This window comes from Carettochelys insculpta, chromosome 3 (genome assembly GCF_033958435.1).
Source record: "Carettochelys insculpta isolate YL-2023 chromosome 3, ASM3395843v1, whole genome shotgun sequence".
Taxonomy (NCBI): domain Eukaryota; kingdom Metazoa; phylum Chordata; order Testudines; family Carettochelyidae; genus Carettochelys; species Carettochelys insculpta.
The window spans coordinates 27,671,089-27,688,570 of record NC_134139.1 but is presented as its reverse complement, the minus strand read 5'-3'; the positions used below and the strand labels follow the sequence as shown (position 1 = coordinate 27,688,570).

Below are 17,482 nucleotides of genomic sequence, written 5' to 3'. Positions count from 1 at the left end.
TTAGTGAGCTACACAGGTACTTAAGATTTACTCTGTAGCATCAAAACTGGAGAAGGAAAAATAAATTACATATTTTTAAAAATAAACTTGAGATAAAAACAGTATAGTTACATATGACTAATTAAAAAAATACTAGAGAAATACATACTTCTTTTGGAAAACCATACACATAGGAGATATGCAGCCAAAGATTAGGCACTCCTGAGCGTCTGGGCTGTAGCCTTCTTTAAGTAATATTTCCAAACACTCTTCATTACCACCATAAACTGCTGAATAGACAGGGCTCACTTTGTCTTTCCCTGTGTCACACGTCCGATCAGTAACTGGTATTAGCAATCCCAATATGCTGGAATATTTAAAATTATGTTTACTGAGGAGTTTTTTCACATATAGGAAAAAATTAGTGTTATTTCTCCAATGGCCATTACTGTTTAAAACAAATTCACAATCACATCCTTTTAACTGAACACATATATTACAAAGACCATTCATAATTTTAGACTTTTTGACACAAAAATGGAACTTAGTATCATTAACGTAATACGATCTGCAAAAGTACAATGAAATATTGCTTTGAACATCTTTTATGGTTTGTTACTCAAATATATCTGGTATTGATGCATTTGTAGTAATAGCTCACATTTGGGATTGGTTTATACTCTGCAAAGTTTGGATCTAAACTTTTACAAAGTAGTAGGAGTGGTTGTTCAGATTGGGGGAGGACTGGGTTAACAAAGTGTAGACAGAGGAATAACTTCTCTGTTAGAATTCAGGCCACTGGCACTTAATGAGGTGTTGGATGTGATGGGAGAATATGATGTCACAACCTATAATTTGGACCCATATCCTTCCTGACTAATGAAGACCACTAAGTCCTTTGCAGATGTCAAAGCTTCTCTTTAGAGAGAACAGCCTGCCTGTTGCTTTGAAAGAAGTATTAACACAGTCTTTGTTCCAAGAAAAACACCAGGAGTCCAGTGGCACCTTTTGCTGATGTGTGGTTATCATTTACAAACGTAATTCTAATTAAGGGATCCAAAAATACGCTTAAATAAAATGCTTTATCATTATTTACACCTAAAACATATAAAAACAAACCAGTAATATGTTGATCATGTGAACAAATGCCTGATCCTGCAACCCCTCTCTTTGTGGGATACCCACGGAGTTCAGTGGGAGTTGGGTCAGGCCCTGGTACTTACACATGGGAAACAGCTGCAAGATGAGGCCTTGAAACAGTAATGCAAAGAGAATTAAAAATTCTAAACTAAAAACCAAATCCATAACCCATTATTTCTCTTCTAGTTATAGCTGAAAATCTCCATTCTTGATTACTCTTTAGTGAGCAGAATCATTTATTAGATTTGTATATCACCTACTTGCTATGGCCCATTTGGGCAGCTGCATGAATAGGCAGCTGCCATTCCTCCTCATTACAGTAGAGATTAGGATTGGCCCCTTTTGATAACAATAGTTCCACACACTCAGCATGGCCTTCCTGTGCAGCAATGAATAATGGAGTGGCTTTGTCCTTGGCTTGACAATTGACATTTGCACCTAACATAGAATAAAACATTTAGCATGATGCCTGATTACATACAACAGCAAAAAACCAAAAGGGAGTAAATAAATTACAGCCTTAATTAGGTAATGGATGTCACAAAATTGCTTCATCATTCAGAAGTTTTTCCATGGGTATTAAATAATCTTATTTACTTTACTATCCTGCTACAAATGTTTTCCAAGTGATTAGAAATAAAGTTTTCAATTTTTTTTATTTTCATTTAAATCTGATACAAAAACATTGATGTTGAATGCTAGCCCTCTAATGTTCTCTGTCAGTGTCACCTGAAACCTGATGAAGTTATAGAATCAATGAGTGACATAAAACATTATTTTAAGTTAATCACAAATACAGCAAAAAACGCAATTGTCAGCACAAAACAAGTAATTAGTATCTAATAAAACAAACTCTAAAATAACATCACATGTTAGAGAGTTGAACCACTTTCCTCCATCATTCCACATGTCAATAATCCTATGCTGACAGTGTTACGGCTTGCACTTTGGCAAATTATTAGCAGTGTGTTATACATTGATAAGAGAATACTTAGTAAACAGAAGTATAAAACAAAGAGTCATTTTTATTTACACCTTTACAGACCAACTTTATATTAGATTTTTACTCCTACTATGAAATTAAAAGAGATCTTGTGTGATAGGAGGAAGCACTCACTCAGAATAGAGCAATTCCAGATAAATGCTAGACATTGCGAAGAAATGGCAAAGATTTAGTTAATATTTTGTTTGCAATCACTTTCTGTACATAGTATCCCAGAAGCTATGAGATGCTCGAGTTGTTGATCTGTGTTGTGATGTTTTGGCCAGGTTTAGAGTGCTCATCAATGCAATAATTACAGTAAACCCTCGAGATACGCACATTCGACTTGCATGTCTCTCACATTAGCGCAACTGGAGGGGAACCCTGGAAGCTCCAGCTGGAGGCAGCCTTTGCTGCACAGGCGAGGGGGGAGGAGATCCCCCTGTGAAAGGGGAACAGATCTTCCCGAGTGCCATCTCGGAGAGGTCAGGGGAGCCTGACCCCCCTACCTCCGCCAGCGAAGGCACTCAGGAAGAGCTGGCTGCACCAGCTCTGTTTCCTTTTGACAGGGGGATCTATTCCCCCATTGCCTGTGTGGTGGCTGCTTCCTGTGGCTGAGGTGGGGAGCTTCGCTCCACCAGCCAGCAGCCTTTTAATGGGGGATCCCTATTAACAAGGGCCCCCCCACAATGGCACTGAGGGCACCCTAGGCCAGGTGCGATCTCCCTTCACAGGGGGATCACCTCCCCCCTGTCCCAGCAGCAGCCTTTTAACACAGGGATCCCTGTTAACAAGGGGATCCCCACCTCCTGCCTTCCCAGATGTGGCACCCCAGGGCAGAGCTGGCTGAGCAAAGTGCTCTGCCAGCTCTCTTCCCCCTTAACAGGGAGTCCCCTGCTCCCGGCTGCGGCAGTGGTTGCTGGTGCTCAACTGGTGGCCCCGTCCCCTCATCTTCCACAAATTTCAAGTTACACCTGGTTTCCAGGAACCTAACTCTAGTGCAGATCGAGGGTCTACTGTATGATTGTTTGATTTTCATCTGCTTTTGTGGGAAAGCTCATGAGAACATTCTATTCAGAGATGAACATTAAGGTCTGTTTGTTTTCAGATTCTGAAGAAATTATTACTGTCACTTTAGGGCTCGCTTGTGATACCCTTAAGCACGCTGAGTAGTACAGTAAACTCTTTCATATTCAGCAGCCCCAGGACAGGTAGGTTGCTAGATTTTCAAATATTCTGGATAATAAAGAAGTATACCTAGCAATGCATAGCACTAAAGAAAAACAAGATTAGATACTAAGAAACAAAAATGTATGCAGAGTACTTGATTTACCAACAGGCATATTGTACACTGTAAACTTAGACTGTATTCTCTGTATTTATTTGTAATTACTCTCACTATACTGTACTTATGCAAAAAGTAGCTAAAATTTACTTATGGTTAAAATGCCAGTTATTTGAGAGTTCTGGCTAATAGAATGCTGGATATGAGAGTCTACTGTATCTTCCTCTTGAAGTAATCCATAGAAATGAATTGGGCTTCCCAAATACTAAAGGACTACTCAGTGGGATGAAGAGTTTCACTATCAGACACAATCTTTACCTAGGTTAGGTCTTTACTTAGACCTGGTCGAAAAAGTCAGTCAGGGATATAAAATATCCTAACTCCCAGGGCTTACAAAGCAGAATTCTATGTCAACCCAACAATTCTTCTGACAAGCTCGCTATTGCCCTTCAGTGAGTTGATTTAGCTATGCCTATAGGAGAACTCCTCCCATCAGCATAGACCATATTTACACTGCAGTGCTATAGTGGTGTACCTGAACCTATGCACTGGAGCATTTCAAGTGTAGACAAGCACTTCTTTCATTTCTTGTTTCTTGGTCTCACCGAAGGGAAAGCAAGATAAGCTAGAGCAATAGCAAAATTTCAGCATTTTGTGATAATTTCATAGTCAGTTCAAAGCCAATGTTTCACTAAAATGATAAAAATATTACTAATGCCAAATGAAATGTGAAAATTACCATGTGATATAAGTACTCGTAAACTCTCCAGCTTCCCATACTGAGCAGCAATGAACAAAGGTGTGATTCCAAAGTCATCCACGCATTCCATGTTTGCTCCTTTTTCAAGGAGCAAATTTATTATTTCAGTATGTCCCTGAAATAAATACATTTGTGTTTTGTTAGAAAAAGAACAGTGAAACCTAGACCTCTACATTTTCATTCTTACTTTGCATAGGAACCTAAAATATGGAATACGTTCAATAATCTATGGCATTCTGAAAGTCTGTGGCAGAATCATCAAATAGGTTTAACTTCATCTTGCAGTAACCAAGTCCAAAAAATATAAACAGAATTTAATTAACACCTGGAACCATAAGTCTAATAATTTTTTACAATGGATAAAAATAATTCAGAAGAGGTCAGACTGGCCTCATCAACTGAAGTCTTTTTTCAAAAAATTAAAATTTATCTTATAACAGATTTACATCCCAAATATTGTATCAGACCAGTTCTTAAGTACTTGCAGTACTCTTAATATTTAAATAATCATTGCTGGCCAATACCTTCTATAACAGCTGTAGCATACTATGACATATTCAGAATGATCATTAGCATTTAGACTGCCTTTGCTGCCCTAGCCTAACAATCATAAATCATCAGAGTAGGAAGCAAAAACTGTAAACCTTGTCATTTTAAAAGGGTAAAACACACTACTTACATGGAAATGAAATAATAAATTTATAGATTACCTGAAAACAAGCTTGGTGCAAAGAATTCCATCCAGACCAAGAGTGGGATCCATTAATATTTGCTCCATATTGGAGCAGAAGCTTTATAATTTCTGCATGTCCATTTTCAACAGCTTCAAACAGAGGAGTAAAGAATTATTCTTACCAAAGAGGCACAACTAAAGGATCCAGTCTGCTCACTTGTTTTGTCATCAAATTTTCACATTGGTTGTTAGAACTGATTTAAGAACGCACAACAGACATCAAAATGAGTTCTGTTTGAGTGACTGTGCAGCTTTGATTACAAGAATTTCATGATCTGATCTAAACACAAACATACAAAACCTACCCTTTAAGGCTCTGCATCTGAAACAGAAACTGTGTCGAATGTTGCATCATTTTGAAGCAAAACATTTATAAGATCCAAGATAGGGATACTAATAGCTATCTTTTAAGAATATGACAGTCGGTACATGGATAATGAACATTAAGTACTATCAGTCTAATAAAGTGGTTTTACAGTGAATAAAAGTTTCAATGTACAATAAAACTAACACCTCTTTCTCCAGGAAGTAGAGTTTATAGGGAAAGCATAATTCAGGAAACATCTACTAGTAATTTTAATTTCTTCTCATCCTCAATAATGTTTAACTTAAAAACACAACACTAAAATTGTAGATATGTAATTTAAGCCCTTAGCCATTTTTGGTGTGGGAGGGTAATGTGCCCTGTGGGATGTGGTTTCTAAACTGCACTAACGCATTGCACATAAGTCAACCCTGCTTTAATGTAGTGTAGTGTAATATGGTATACTGCAAGGTGAAGCATGGTAGGAAACTTTTAGTGCACACCAAACAAAGTCTATGAAGACATTAATGCACAACACCTTAGAGCACACTGCTGCAGCCTGTACACAAGACATAAGAATGTAAACTAGCCTTACAAAACTGTCATTCAATTTTCTTCCCCTCCACTGGTATATTTTACTTTTCCATGATGATGGTGACTGATCAAAAATTACTAACTTTTATTCATAAAAAATCCTATTCATGTGGGCAAGCAGAGCTATGCAAGGCTACTGAGAAGCACGTATTATCTGGAAATTATATTTCCTATGCAGATATTTTCTTTTGTACTAGCTGAAAAGCTACGGCTGGGAAAACTGAAGTGCTGACCACTATTTACAGAGCTCTAAACTTTAAGGCAAATTCAAAGTGCTCCCATGACACAGTTTATATCACCCAGTTTTCTGTGCAGTGCCTACGCTGAGCCTGATTCTGATTTCACACCAGTGTAAATCAGTAGTAATTCTACTGCTTTCAGTGATGGAGTTACATTGGTATAGAACTATGTCAACACAGGGTGATATACTCCTGATTACACTCTGTGATGAGAGATCACAATCAGCCACACTGGCCTTAGAGGCAACCTTGCACTTTACTTCTCACATTCAGCACGAAGACAAGGAAGTGGAATTAGAGTACGTGACTATGCTTCTCATTGTACAGATATTGCAGACACCCCTTGAAAATGAAATAACCATAAAATTAGGGGAAAGAACAGAGTCAGGAATCCTGGGTTCTACTTGTAGCTCTACCACAATACACTCTATAACCAATATATAAATCGACGAACAAAGAGAATAAGTGATCAGCCTTTATGTAAAATAGGTATGATACATTCTGCAGTACATAATTTCTTACAGAGTTGCTCAGCTTAGGAAATATTTGTAAAACATTTTAAAAGACTTATAAATCCTATAAAGTGTAAAATTTAATTTGTAAAATTCTACAGAAGACCTCACAAAATCACACTGGGAAAAAAAATACATTTCTGCAAGGTGTACCTCAATGTGACAGTCGTCTTAGGTCATGTTTCAAGTTCCCTGTAAGCTGCATGGCTGCTGCCTATTTAACACGGCTCAAGCTCTCAGGGAACCCACCCAAGGACCTGCTGCAGCCAGGGGAGAGCCGCCTCATCCTTGGCCCAACCTAACCCAGCCCTGGACCTGCCATGGCTGGAGTGGCCATTTCCCAGCTTCAGCACAGCCCCTGCTCAAACCTGGTGGGGTGAGAGAGCGGTGCCTATCTTGCCATGACTGCCCAGGCACTGTCATGGTAGGGAGTGACGCTGTCCTCCACTCCCAGCCCAGGTGCTGCTTGGAGGAGAGGTGGGATGGGGAGAGGTCCTCTGTCCTCCCAGTAACCTCAGAGCATGTTCCCTCAACCCAGCCTCATCCTTTTGCCTGCACCCCCAGCCAGGGCCTCTTATGCCCTAATATTCTGTCCCATCCATAAGCTCCTCATCCACAGCTCCAGCCAGAGCCCAACCCTCTGCCCCAGGCCTGAGCCCCCACCCACATTCAGAAATCCATGGGCCCAACTCACCACATGAATTTTGTTATGTTCACCAGTATTACTAGAGCCCTGCAAATTGGTAGATATCCACTTTATACCTGTGGGTATTTGCACCCACAGATGTCAATGAGGCTATCCGTGGCTCATTTTTGTGGATCCAGATGCATAAGCAGAGACAAATAATAAATTCATTCTGCTCAGGTGTGGGAAAAGTTAGAAAGAACACTGGGCATGTTTACTAAATTTTCAATCCAAACAATTTTATTTTTCCAATCTCTATAGTCAATTTAGCTTATGAAAATCAAGCTGCTTGATACATACTTTATACATTTATTGCTAACACTTAATAGAAAAAAATTATTCCACAATCCAAACTTGTTTTCTCTTTATCAGGCTGCAGGGGTGATATATGAATCTACTATTCAGTTGTTAGTTTTTCTGGACTTAGACTGACTACATGAAAAAAGTGGAAAAAATTGGTTTAGCTATTAGAAATGCCACAGGACTCAAATGACAAAAGGAACAAGTATTTATATATGTATTTATTGCAAGGCTTCTCTGAAAATTGCACATCTAAACAAGAATGTGAGATCACTGTATTCATGACTGATAGAGGAAGAGTGACAGTAAAAAATTTATGCTAAAAATTTAACATTTTACAGTCAAGTATATCACCCCTTTAGGAATATTACTTTTTTGCTAGTGCAAAGGTTCAGACTACACAAAATCTTGCTTATTCATCATCTCTTTCCATTGGCCACTTACAGAAGATATCCAAACCAAGTTCTCCCCTCATTTGCATTGGCACAACCCTAAATCATATGGAAGTTAAAGGTATTCAGCATGTTACAGATTAGGTCCTATGTTACTATGGCTACGTCTACACGTGCACCCAACTTCGAAATAGCTTATTTCGATGTTGCGACATCGAAATAGACTATTTCGATGAATAACGTCTACACGTCCTCCAGGGCTGGCAACGTCGATGTTCAACTTCGACGTTGCTCAGCCCAACATCGAAATAGGCGCAGCGAGGGAACGTCTACACGGCAAAGTAGCACACATCGAAATAAGGGAGCCAGGCACAGCTGCAGACAGGGTCACGGGGCGGACTCAACAGCAAGCCGCTCCCTTAAAGGGCCCCTCCCAGACACACTTTCATTAAACAGTGCAAGATACACAGAGCCAACAACTAGTTGCAGACCCTGTATATGCAGCACGGACCCCCAGCTGCAGCAGCAGCAGCCAGAAGCCCTGGGCTAAGGGCTGCTGCCCACGGTGACCACAGAGCCCCGCAAGGGCTGGAGAGAGAGTATCTCTCAACCCCCCAGCTGATGGCCGCCATGGAGGACCCCGCTATTTCGATGTTGCGGGACGCGGATCGTCTACACGTCCCTACTTCGATGTTGAACGTCGAAGTAGGGCGCTATTCCCATCCGCTCATGGGGTTAGCGACTTCGACGTCTCGCCGCCTAACGTCGATTTCAACTTCGAAATAGCGCCCAACACGTGTAGACGTGACGGGCGCTATTTCGAAGTTACTGCCGCTACTTCGAAGTAGCGTGCACGTGTAGACGCAGCCTATGTGTAACAATCTATTTTGCTTTCTTTGGCAGATTTATTAAAGTTGGTCCAGACACAGCCAGGCTAAGTGCAGTGTTGACTATTCACATTCTGTTTCAGTGTTCTGGTTTACGTTTTGTAAGGTTTTATTTAGAAATATTTATGTTTCTTCTGTTGTCATACTTACAAACAAAAGTTGCATTTCTGTGTGTATGGCAAAGGAATTGTAATCTTGCTTACTATCAAGAAGTAGTACAGGTCACCATTTGAAGAACTCAGTGAAGTGTTTACAGTGAGAAAATGCAAACACAGTTGGGTGCCAGAAGCAAGCAATTAGGATCTTAGTCTGCCCAGTTCAGGCTTTAAAGACCTGCAGGCTGATACAGCCAAAGGGGAAAGGCCCATTTTTATGCACAGTGACAGGAGTCCCCTTACAGTGTATCAATTTGTTACTGAGCTGAGACCGGGACTGATAAGATTGGGGCTGCCAGCCCACGGATTTGGCTCTCACTCATTCAGAATCAGGGTGACAACAGCAGCAGTAGAGCTGGCTATGTGAGTAGAGGCAATACAAGCAATCGGGAGCTGGCATTTGGATTCACACCTAATATACGAAGAACTCAGGCAATGAGTCAACATTAATTTGTTGTAATCTCATTATGGATGTTGGACGGACAGCCAGCCGTGCAGACAATGGTATGGATCTGCAAACACACTATTGTCTTTGGGCACAAAGGCACAGGTACAAGTTGCCCAAAGGCTTGGAGCTCAGCTCTGGTGATGAAGTGGTACTCAGATGGCATGCAAGAAGGGGCTTGTTGTAGGATCAACTGATACCAATGCTGTATGCTGTGCAGGCCTGTTAGCAGCCCACAGATATAACTATGGTTCATTTTTAAGAAAACAATGCAGAAATGCTTAAAAGGGGTAGAACTAATGCTCAGGGCAAGGAGGGATCTGGGGCTGACCCTTGAACTTTTTTCAGGAGTTAACTTTCTTTAGTTAGATATGCTATAGCACAGGGTCTGACAGGGAGCCCTGAGCCCCCCATGGGTGGACAACGCCAGGAAGGTGGCCAAATTCCATGGGAGCATAGAAGGGGCAGTAATTTCACACCTGGTCACAACATATGGGGCACCTGAGTTGTTTTGCGAGGAAGGGGTTCACTTACCTGACTTAAGTGCTGTTATATTTTTAAGCAATAGAAGGATGGCATTAGAAAACGTTTGGAAACCTGACTAGTTGTGGGGAAAAGGCAAACAAATTAATTGCTGGCACACCCTTGTGGTGTATGTTCAGTGCAGGTTCTCCATAGGAAAGGTATACAGCAGTGGCAGGAAGTGGAGCAATGCAGCTGGGAATTAGAGGAGCAGAGCAGGTTGGGGCCAGGGAGCTCTGCGTCCCACTGTTGTCAGTCAGTCAGGGGACAGACCAATGTCTGCTGCCGATGCCAGGTGCCTCCACTAATCCCCTGGGCTGCATCACTCGAGATGGGGGCAGAGAACATGAAGAGACAGGGTGGGGGGTAGTCCCAGATTGTCCCTAGGGACAGCCCTGGAAGACAGGGAAAACAGTGCATGGCACTCAGGCCTAATGTGCTGATCCATTCCGCTGTGACAATGTGGCTACTGAAGTCAGCTTTAGCTAAAGTTTCCAAGTGGTCTTTAAAGATAACCACAATGGTGAGACAACAAAGAAGCCTGAGCTTGAAAGGGACAGAGGCATGAATGACTGGTGACACTTGCTTCAATGAGGAAAAGCCACAACGCTTCACTCAACCACAGCGTCAAAAAGCTTTATGAACCTCTTTTGCTGGTTAGGAATTCATGAGAAATCTTGGGTTCAAATTGCCCCAGGCTGTTTTGGCAAGGGTGGGATTCATTTCATGCATAAGTGGAGCAGTTACAACTCTCACTGATTTCTCTAGATTATCAACCAGTCACATCTCTGTTTTACCCAGATTAGTCATCAGACAGCTCTTTCTTTTCCCTATTTTGGGCCTATGCTAGGGAAGTAAGGAAAGTGAACTAATTGAATCTGATGAATAAGAAACCTAGAACTACGCACCATCTCCATACAAACATTACCACAGACCAAAATGCCTCACTATCTTCTTCAGCAGTTCAGATGCTCTCTGAGGAGGATAAATAAAAAGTATTTCCTGTGTTACCTCACATGCGCAGGACCAACTGACTGTTCATTTCCCTTACTCCAGCACTCTCCTTTACACCTGTCAAAAAGAAGGACTGGATCCCTGAGATCACCCCAGGTAGAGTCTTTGGCATACACAGCAAGTGTGCATATCCATTGTAAAATCTCTTTAAATGCTACAAGACATTTAAAACTGGACTTTATAGTAACACTTGTATGCCTCTTTATATACCTTTTCAGGAAGGTTTACTAGCCATTGCTCTTGGAACTAGCTAACAACATGGTAATCTAGAACTCAGTTACCCTTCACATCAGACAAGTGGCTCCTCAAGAAAAACAAACAAACAGTGCTGACCGAAAGAGCCACTTGCTTACTTATCCGGATTCAAACTTGGCCGGTCAGTCACATATGTCTCAGATCTCACCTGCTTCCGCAAATAAGTCAGTAAACTATGTTTGTTTACAGTCGAAACTCCACAGACTTAAAACCCAATGTTCTGTTGCAGTTGTGGGGATATATAGGTACAGTTTCTTAAATCCGGTGTTCCCTCATCCCGCAACATCTCGGGCTGGGGCAGGACTTGCATCAGTGGGGCAGCGGTTGAGGCCAGAGACGTTTGGGGCCTGCTGCAACATGGGGGTGAGGGGGTAGAGCCCCCGCCAGAGCACAGGGCTGGGGTCAGAGCCCCTGCCGAACCCCCTGCTTTGCAAAATTGTTGAACTAGAAGGCAAAAGCAGGAAAGTGAGAAGTACTCCCCCATATTTTATATCCATATATACACCGCAGCCATTGACTAAAACTGATTAAATGGAATTCTCAGGGGCAAATCAGGGAAAGCGGTGAGTCTGCTGCCTCGCATGGGTTGTACATTTTAGTTGAGATATGAGGTTATGGATTTCCAGTTGAAGGAAACAGGAAAGTGTGAGACCTCTGGAGCAAGATGTTGATACTATCTTGTCTAAAATGTTTTTAAAACTTTGAAAAATTGAATAAGTGCAAAAGTTAAAATAGCCCTGTGCTTGCTCAGGCGATCACAATAAGTCTTGCTGTCTTCGGCAGAATTACAGGGGTCACATTCAGAGAGATGAATGGTTCTTGAATGTTTTCTCCTACAAACAGTATTCCTTTTTTTTAACCCTCTCCAACCTGACTCACTTGGATAATTCTAGATGCTAAATCTTCCACTTATTCGCATAGGAATTCTATGTAAAATAGAACAGCTATTCACATATCTACAGGGAGCAGGCCCGTGCATTGGCTACGTCAGAGGACCCCACAATGCCCTCTGTCCAAATCCTGCCTTCCTTAGAAGCCAAAAGAGTTGCTCTTACTCTCAATACAGGTCCTTATTTCAGAATTCTTTAGACCATAGACAGTTGTCATACTTTACTTAACAATAATTTACACAATCACAGAAACATCTTAAGTATGGGGTTCAACTGAAATTCTCTCTAATGGAGTTTACACATTACAGGGCACAGGAACAGAATTTGAAAGATGAGCTGAGAATATTTTATCAAGTCACAGAGCTACACATATTATTAAGTTCTGAAAACTCTAAATAAATTGCATGCAGAAGTGCACTTTTTACCTAAATTTCCAAAGTCACACATGCCGGCTACTCCTCTAGCCTCCCCGATCGCTGCACAATATATGCTTTAATTTCAGAGGCTCCAAAGAACCATGCTGGGGTGTGGAACTGACTCATGATAGCTCACGGAAGTGGCATTTTTTCTCTCTTTATATAGCACAGTTTTACAGTGTCTTTCATATTATTTTTATACCCTCTGAAATATAAAAACACAAAAAATACTTTGCAAACTATGCTATATAATACACAGCTATGCTTATCTGAGCCCCTGACACAGCTCCATTTTCCACAGCAAGGCACAATAGCATATGCAATACTAAGTGGGGCCAGGGCAGGCCACCTTGACTTTTGGGGTTTTGAAATTAAAGAAAAAGTCTGTTTAGAGCTAATTACATGCCGATGGCCTCTCTTATCTATCTGTTGCATTCAGAACATAAAAATACATTTAGCTTATTTTGGTTGCTGTTTGCAAATTATATTTAAAGTAAGAATTAGAGAGAATACAGAGAAGTTGGCTGTTCATCTACCTGATAAACAACATCCTCCCTCTTCAGTCTCGGTCTGAAAGACAACAAGCACTAAAAACAATACAAGAACAATAGTGCTACTTCTTGCCTGAGATCATGTCTGCACTACCAAATGTCTCGTTGCTAACAGGCATCACCAACAAGTGAAACTAACCTGGTGCTGAACAGAGTTTAAATGACAATACACCAAAGACAAGCCCTTTTGAACTCCATTTCAGAAAATGAGCTAAATAGGTTTTAGCCCCAGGTTCTGCACTGGTTCTGAACTCCTATCCCTTGCCTATATTTGCAGTTAAATCATATTCAGCATCATTTTTGTTGCACACATTGCTCACAGGCTAATTTTGCTATGATAATGAAAGTGCTCCAACTATGGGGCTTACAGAGAGTGAGAGAGACTATAATAATATGATCTTAGTCTCTCTCACCCAGCGTGAATGCAGAATCCTTACCACTCATTAAGGAAAAAAAGGTATTATGATGACTGTAAGATATCTGCCTCAAAGATTTTGCACTCATAACTTTTACTCACACAAAAACTTTCCTTGAGACCACTTAGTTGGTTACTAAACTAAAAAGTGATTTCTTCGAAGATATATCACCATCCTATTGGAAATAATGAATTTAGTACTTTGTTTGCAGGAAACTTGAAAGTGTCAGTTTTTCTCAGCTACATTGATGTTATTTTGGAAAAAGTACCATGGTTACATTATTTATGCATTTTTATAATTAATGACTCATCACTATATTTAATATTATTATGTTTTTGTGGCAATATCCTCACAAATTTAATGCATTTTGACAAAATAACCATGTAAATGAAAATATACTATTTCTCTTTAATGTTCACTTTTCTAACCAATGCTTGTGATAGAGCAATAGAACTTAAGAGATGAAGAGGAAAAATTCTCACATGATTTTTGTTGTTGTTGTTGTTATTCAAACCCCATTTATCCTGACCAGTAGTAGACAAAAATAAGGCATATTTATAGCTAGCACATTGAGGAATTTTTGCAGCAACAAATGGACAGGCTGCAAGCCATCTATCTACCAATTCACCTCTGCCTGCCAAATGGTAGCTGTAATTGTTTCCTGAATCTATAAATCCCATCCCCTCTGTTCCAATGTTTTATGCCCTTTTATGCCATTTGTTAATAATAACTTAATCTTCTCCCAGTGATTAGTTACTGCTGATGTCTCACCACTTTCTCACCAGAAGACATCAACCCTTCATCTTTTGTTGTCCACACCACTCTCTTAGCCCAGATCACATCTCCTGAAGAAAAGCTCATAAGAAATTATACGGAAGAACAAATAAACAGATGGAAGGAAATAGTGAGAGGCATCAGACACTAACAGGTGCTGAGCCCATGGTTATTGATGATGATGATGATGATGATGAAGAAATAGATGGAAAAAGTCACTTTTCGATATATTGTACCCCGCAAGAAGAGGACTTGGGGGCTCACAGGAGAGAGAAACTCAAGGCCATGTAATTCTGATTCTCTCGCTCTCTCTTTCTGCACATGCCTATATTCAGGTGCCCTCAACATATAACTGGGTGAAATTCTGGTCCCAATTAATTGGGAGTTTAGTTTCTGTCTTCCTGGAGACATGGAGTTTAACGCATTTAACTACTGCATAAACCATTTCCTTTCATCAGTAAATCTAATCCTTGGACGACCCTAATTATGATAGGCTGACTCACTATTACTGGCTGAAGATTTTTTTTGTGCGTGTGTGTGTGTGTATATTTTTGGGGTGCTAGCCACCAATACAAAGTAGAGCAAGTCATCAACACTGCTTTGGCTATTATCATTGCCCTGCCTTATACTTAGCATAACCAATGAAATTAAGGTCAGGGAGGATCAAAGTTCTTTGTATTTTGCCTCAGTTCTTCAGCGTTATTTTCCCCTTTGGTTGACCGCCTCCACTATTAGAAAGTTTGGTTTGGGGTGTGTAAATAAAAATCTCTGCCCCTTCAGTTGGCACATAATATTGTTAACAGACCTCTTATAAGAGTCTGGAGCTATAGCTGTTGTTTACGAGATTATTTTTGCAGACTCCATGATAGCATCAACTCCACCATGAAGCCACTGAGAGCTCCATGCCAGTCCCAAGCCTGGATGAAGGAGGAGGGTTGGTCAGATGTGTGTCAATGCGCTGACTGTCAAACAACAGTATCAATGAAATCTGATGCCAGTACAACCAAATGTTAAAAGATGCCGGCTCGGATGTTGCCCAGATAAACAAGGTCCGTGATACCAATCGAGCGATTGGGGGTTGGGTCAATAAGTTGGCTACCGAAAGAAAATTACACCTAATACATATGCTATCCATTGGAACATGGAACGCCTGAACACTGTGAGTAACTGGAAAATTACAGCTGCTTCAGAAGAAAATAGAGAGATATTGATGTGATATACTTGAACTGGCAGAGATGCGTTGGACGGGATCAGGAGAGATATGCAGTTGCGAAGTCATTTGGTCAGGAAATGAAACGAAGCAGGAAGCAGGAGTTGGATTCCTTCTTAGTAAAACAGCTAGAAGAGCATTATTAGGATACAAATCGGTGAGTGCAAGAATGATGGTCGCGCAATATGAAGCAAAACCATTCAACATCTCAGTCATTCAGGTGTATGCACCCACGTCGGACAGTACGGAGGAAGAGATTGAACTATTTTATAAAGACTTGACAAAGACGGTGGAGGAAAGACTGAAGAAAGATGTGTTGATCATTGGAGGAGATTGGAATGCGGAGATTGGAACAGATAACGAAGGTTGGGAAAGAATGATGGGAAGGTTTGCATATGGAGAAAGACACAAACAAGGTGAGAAACTGTTAGAGTTTGCTACAGAGCATGAGATGGTGATTTGCAACACAAGATTCCAACAAAAGGACTGTAGGAAGTGGACATGGCGATCGAATGATGGGAAGTCCAAGAACATGATAGATATGATTTTGATAAGAAGATGATGGATAACATCAGTATAGCAGTACCCAACTTTCCAAGTACTGGATATACACTCAAACCACAGTCTAGTGATCGCAAGCATCAAGATAAAACTCAAAAGAAAATGTAAGACACTGTTTAAGAAAGAAGAGATATGGCGAGGCTATGTGAGGAAGAAGCAGGGAATGCATACAGAATAGCACTCAAAAGCTGCGTCTACATGTGCACGCTACTTCAAAGTAGCGGCATCAACTTCGAAATAGCGCCCGTCGCGTCTACACGCGTCAGGTGCTATTTCGAAGTTAACTTCGACATTAGGCGGCGAGACGTCGAAGTCGCTAACCTCATGAGGAGATAGGAATAGCGCCCTACTTCGACGTTGAACGTCGAAGTAGGGACCGTGTAGACGATCCGCGTCCCGCAACTTCGAAATTGCTGGGTCCTCCATGGCGGCCATCAGCTGGGGGGTTGAGAGATGCTCTCTCTCCAGCCCCTGCGGGGCTCTATGGTCACCGTGGGCAGCAGCCCTTAGCCCAGGGCTTCTGGCTGCTTCTGCGGCAGCTGGGGATCTATGCTGCAGGCACAGGGTCTGCAACCAGTTGTCAGTTCTGTGTATCTTGTGTTGTTTAGTGCAACTGTGTCTGGGAGGGGCCCTTTAAGGGAGCGGCTGGCTGTTGAGTCCGCCCTGTGACCCTGTCTGCAGCTGTGCCTGGCATCCCTATTTCGATGTGTGCTACTTTGACGTGTAGACGTTCCCTCGCTGCGCCTATTTCGATGTTGGGCTGAGCAACGTCGAAGTTGAACATCGACGTTGCCGGCCCTGGAGGACGTGTAGACGTTACTCATCGAAATAGACTATTTCGATGTTGGCTGCACGTGTAGACGTAGCCAAAGAGAAGATTAAGAATATCACCACAGAGAAAGACCTAGATAAGAGAGTCGCAGGGATAGCCGTCACTATAGAAGAGGCAATTGAGCAGACTATTCCAGAAGAAGAAAAGATCAATAAGAAGTGGATTACCCAGAAGATACTGAAGGTGGTGGAAGACAAAAGGGCATTGAAGATCAGAAGAGATGTTTCGGAGATGGCAGAACAGCAGTATAGGATGAAATGCAATGAGGTAAGGAAAGCAGCCAGAAAGGATAAGGAGAAATGGTTAGAGGAGCAATGTGAAGATATCGAGAGGTATTACGGTGAATGTAAGACCAGAGAGGTGCATAAGACAATTAAGAATATTAATAGGAAATGGCAACCAAAGCAGATGGCGATCAAAGATGAGAACGAAGAAGTGCTCATGAACAGGGAGAAGATTGGGCAGCGATGGACGACATATTGCACTGATCTATACAAAGCACAGTTGGATCCAACTGTCTCAGACAGACTGATTGAAGAATTGAAAGAGATATCTCCCCCGAGCATCGACAGCGAGATGGATATTTCAAAGGAAGAAGTAGAAAAAGCAGTGAAACGACTAAACAACAAGAGCCCTGGAAATGATAAGA

At 41.4% G+C, this 17,482-nt stretch overlaps 1 protein-coding gene across 7 annotated transcripts in view; it reads right to left on the bottom strand.

Annotated features, from left to right (window-relative positions):
- The window catches only part of ASB3 (ankyrin repeat and SOCS box containing 3), a 104,313-nt gene that overhangs the window by 34,445 nt on the left and 52,386 nt on the right, over positions 1-17,482 (bottom strand). For all 7 annotated transcript variants that reach the window (XM_074989531.1, XM_074989527.1, XM_074989533.1 and 4 more), the window contains 4 exons: positions 4,857-4,969; positions 4,126-4,261; positions 1,380-1,557; positions 149-346 (listed from right to left, as the gene is read on the bottom strand). In XM_074989531.1, coding sequence (XP_074845632.1) covers positions 149-346; positions 1,380-1,557; positions 4,126-4,261; positions 4,857-4,969 — 625 coding nt within the window. The remainder of the gene's footprint in view (positions 1-148; positions 347-1,379; positions 1,558-4,125; positions 4,262-4,856; positions 4,970-17,482) is intronic.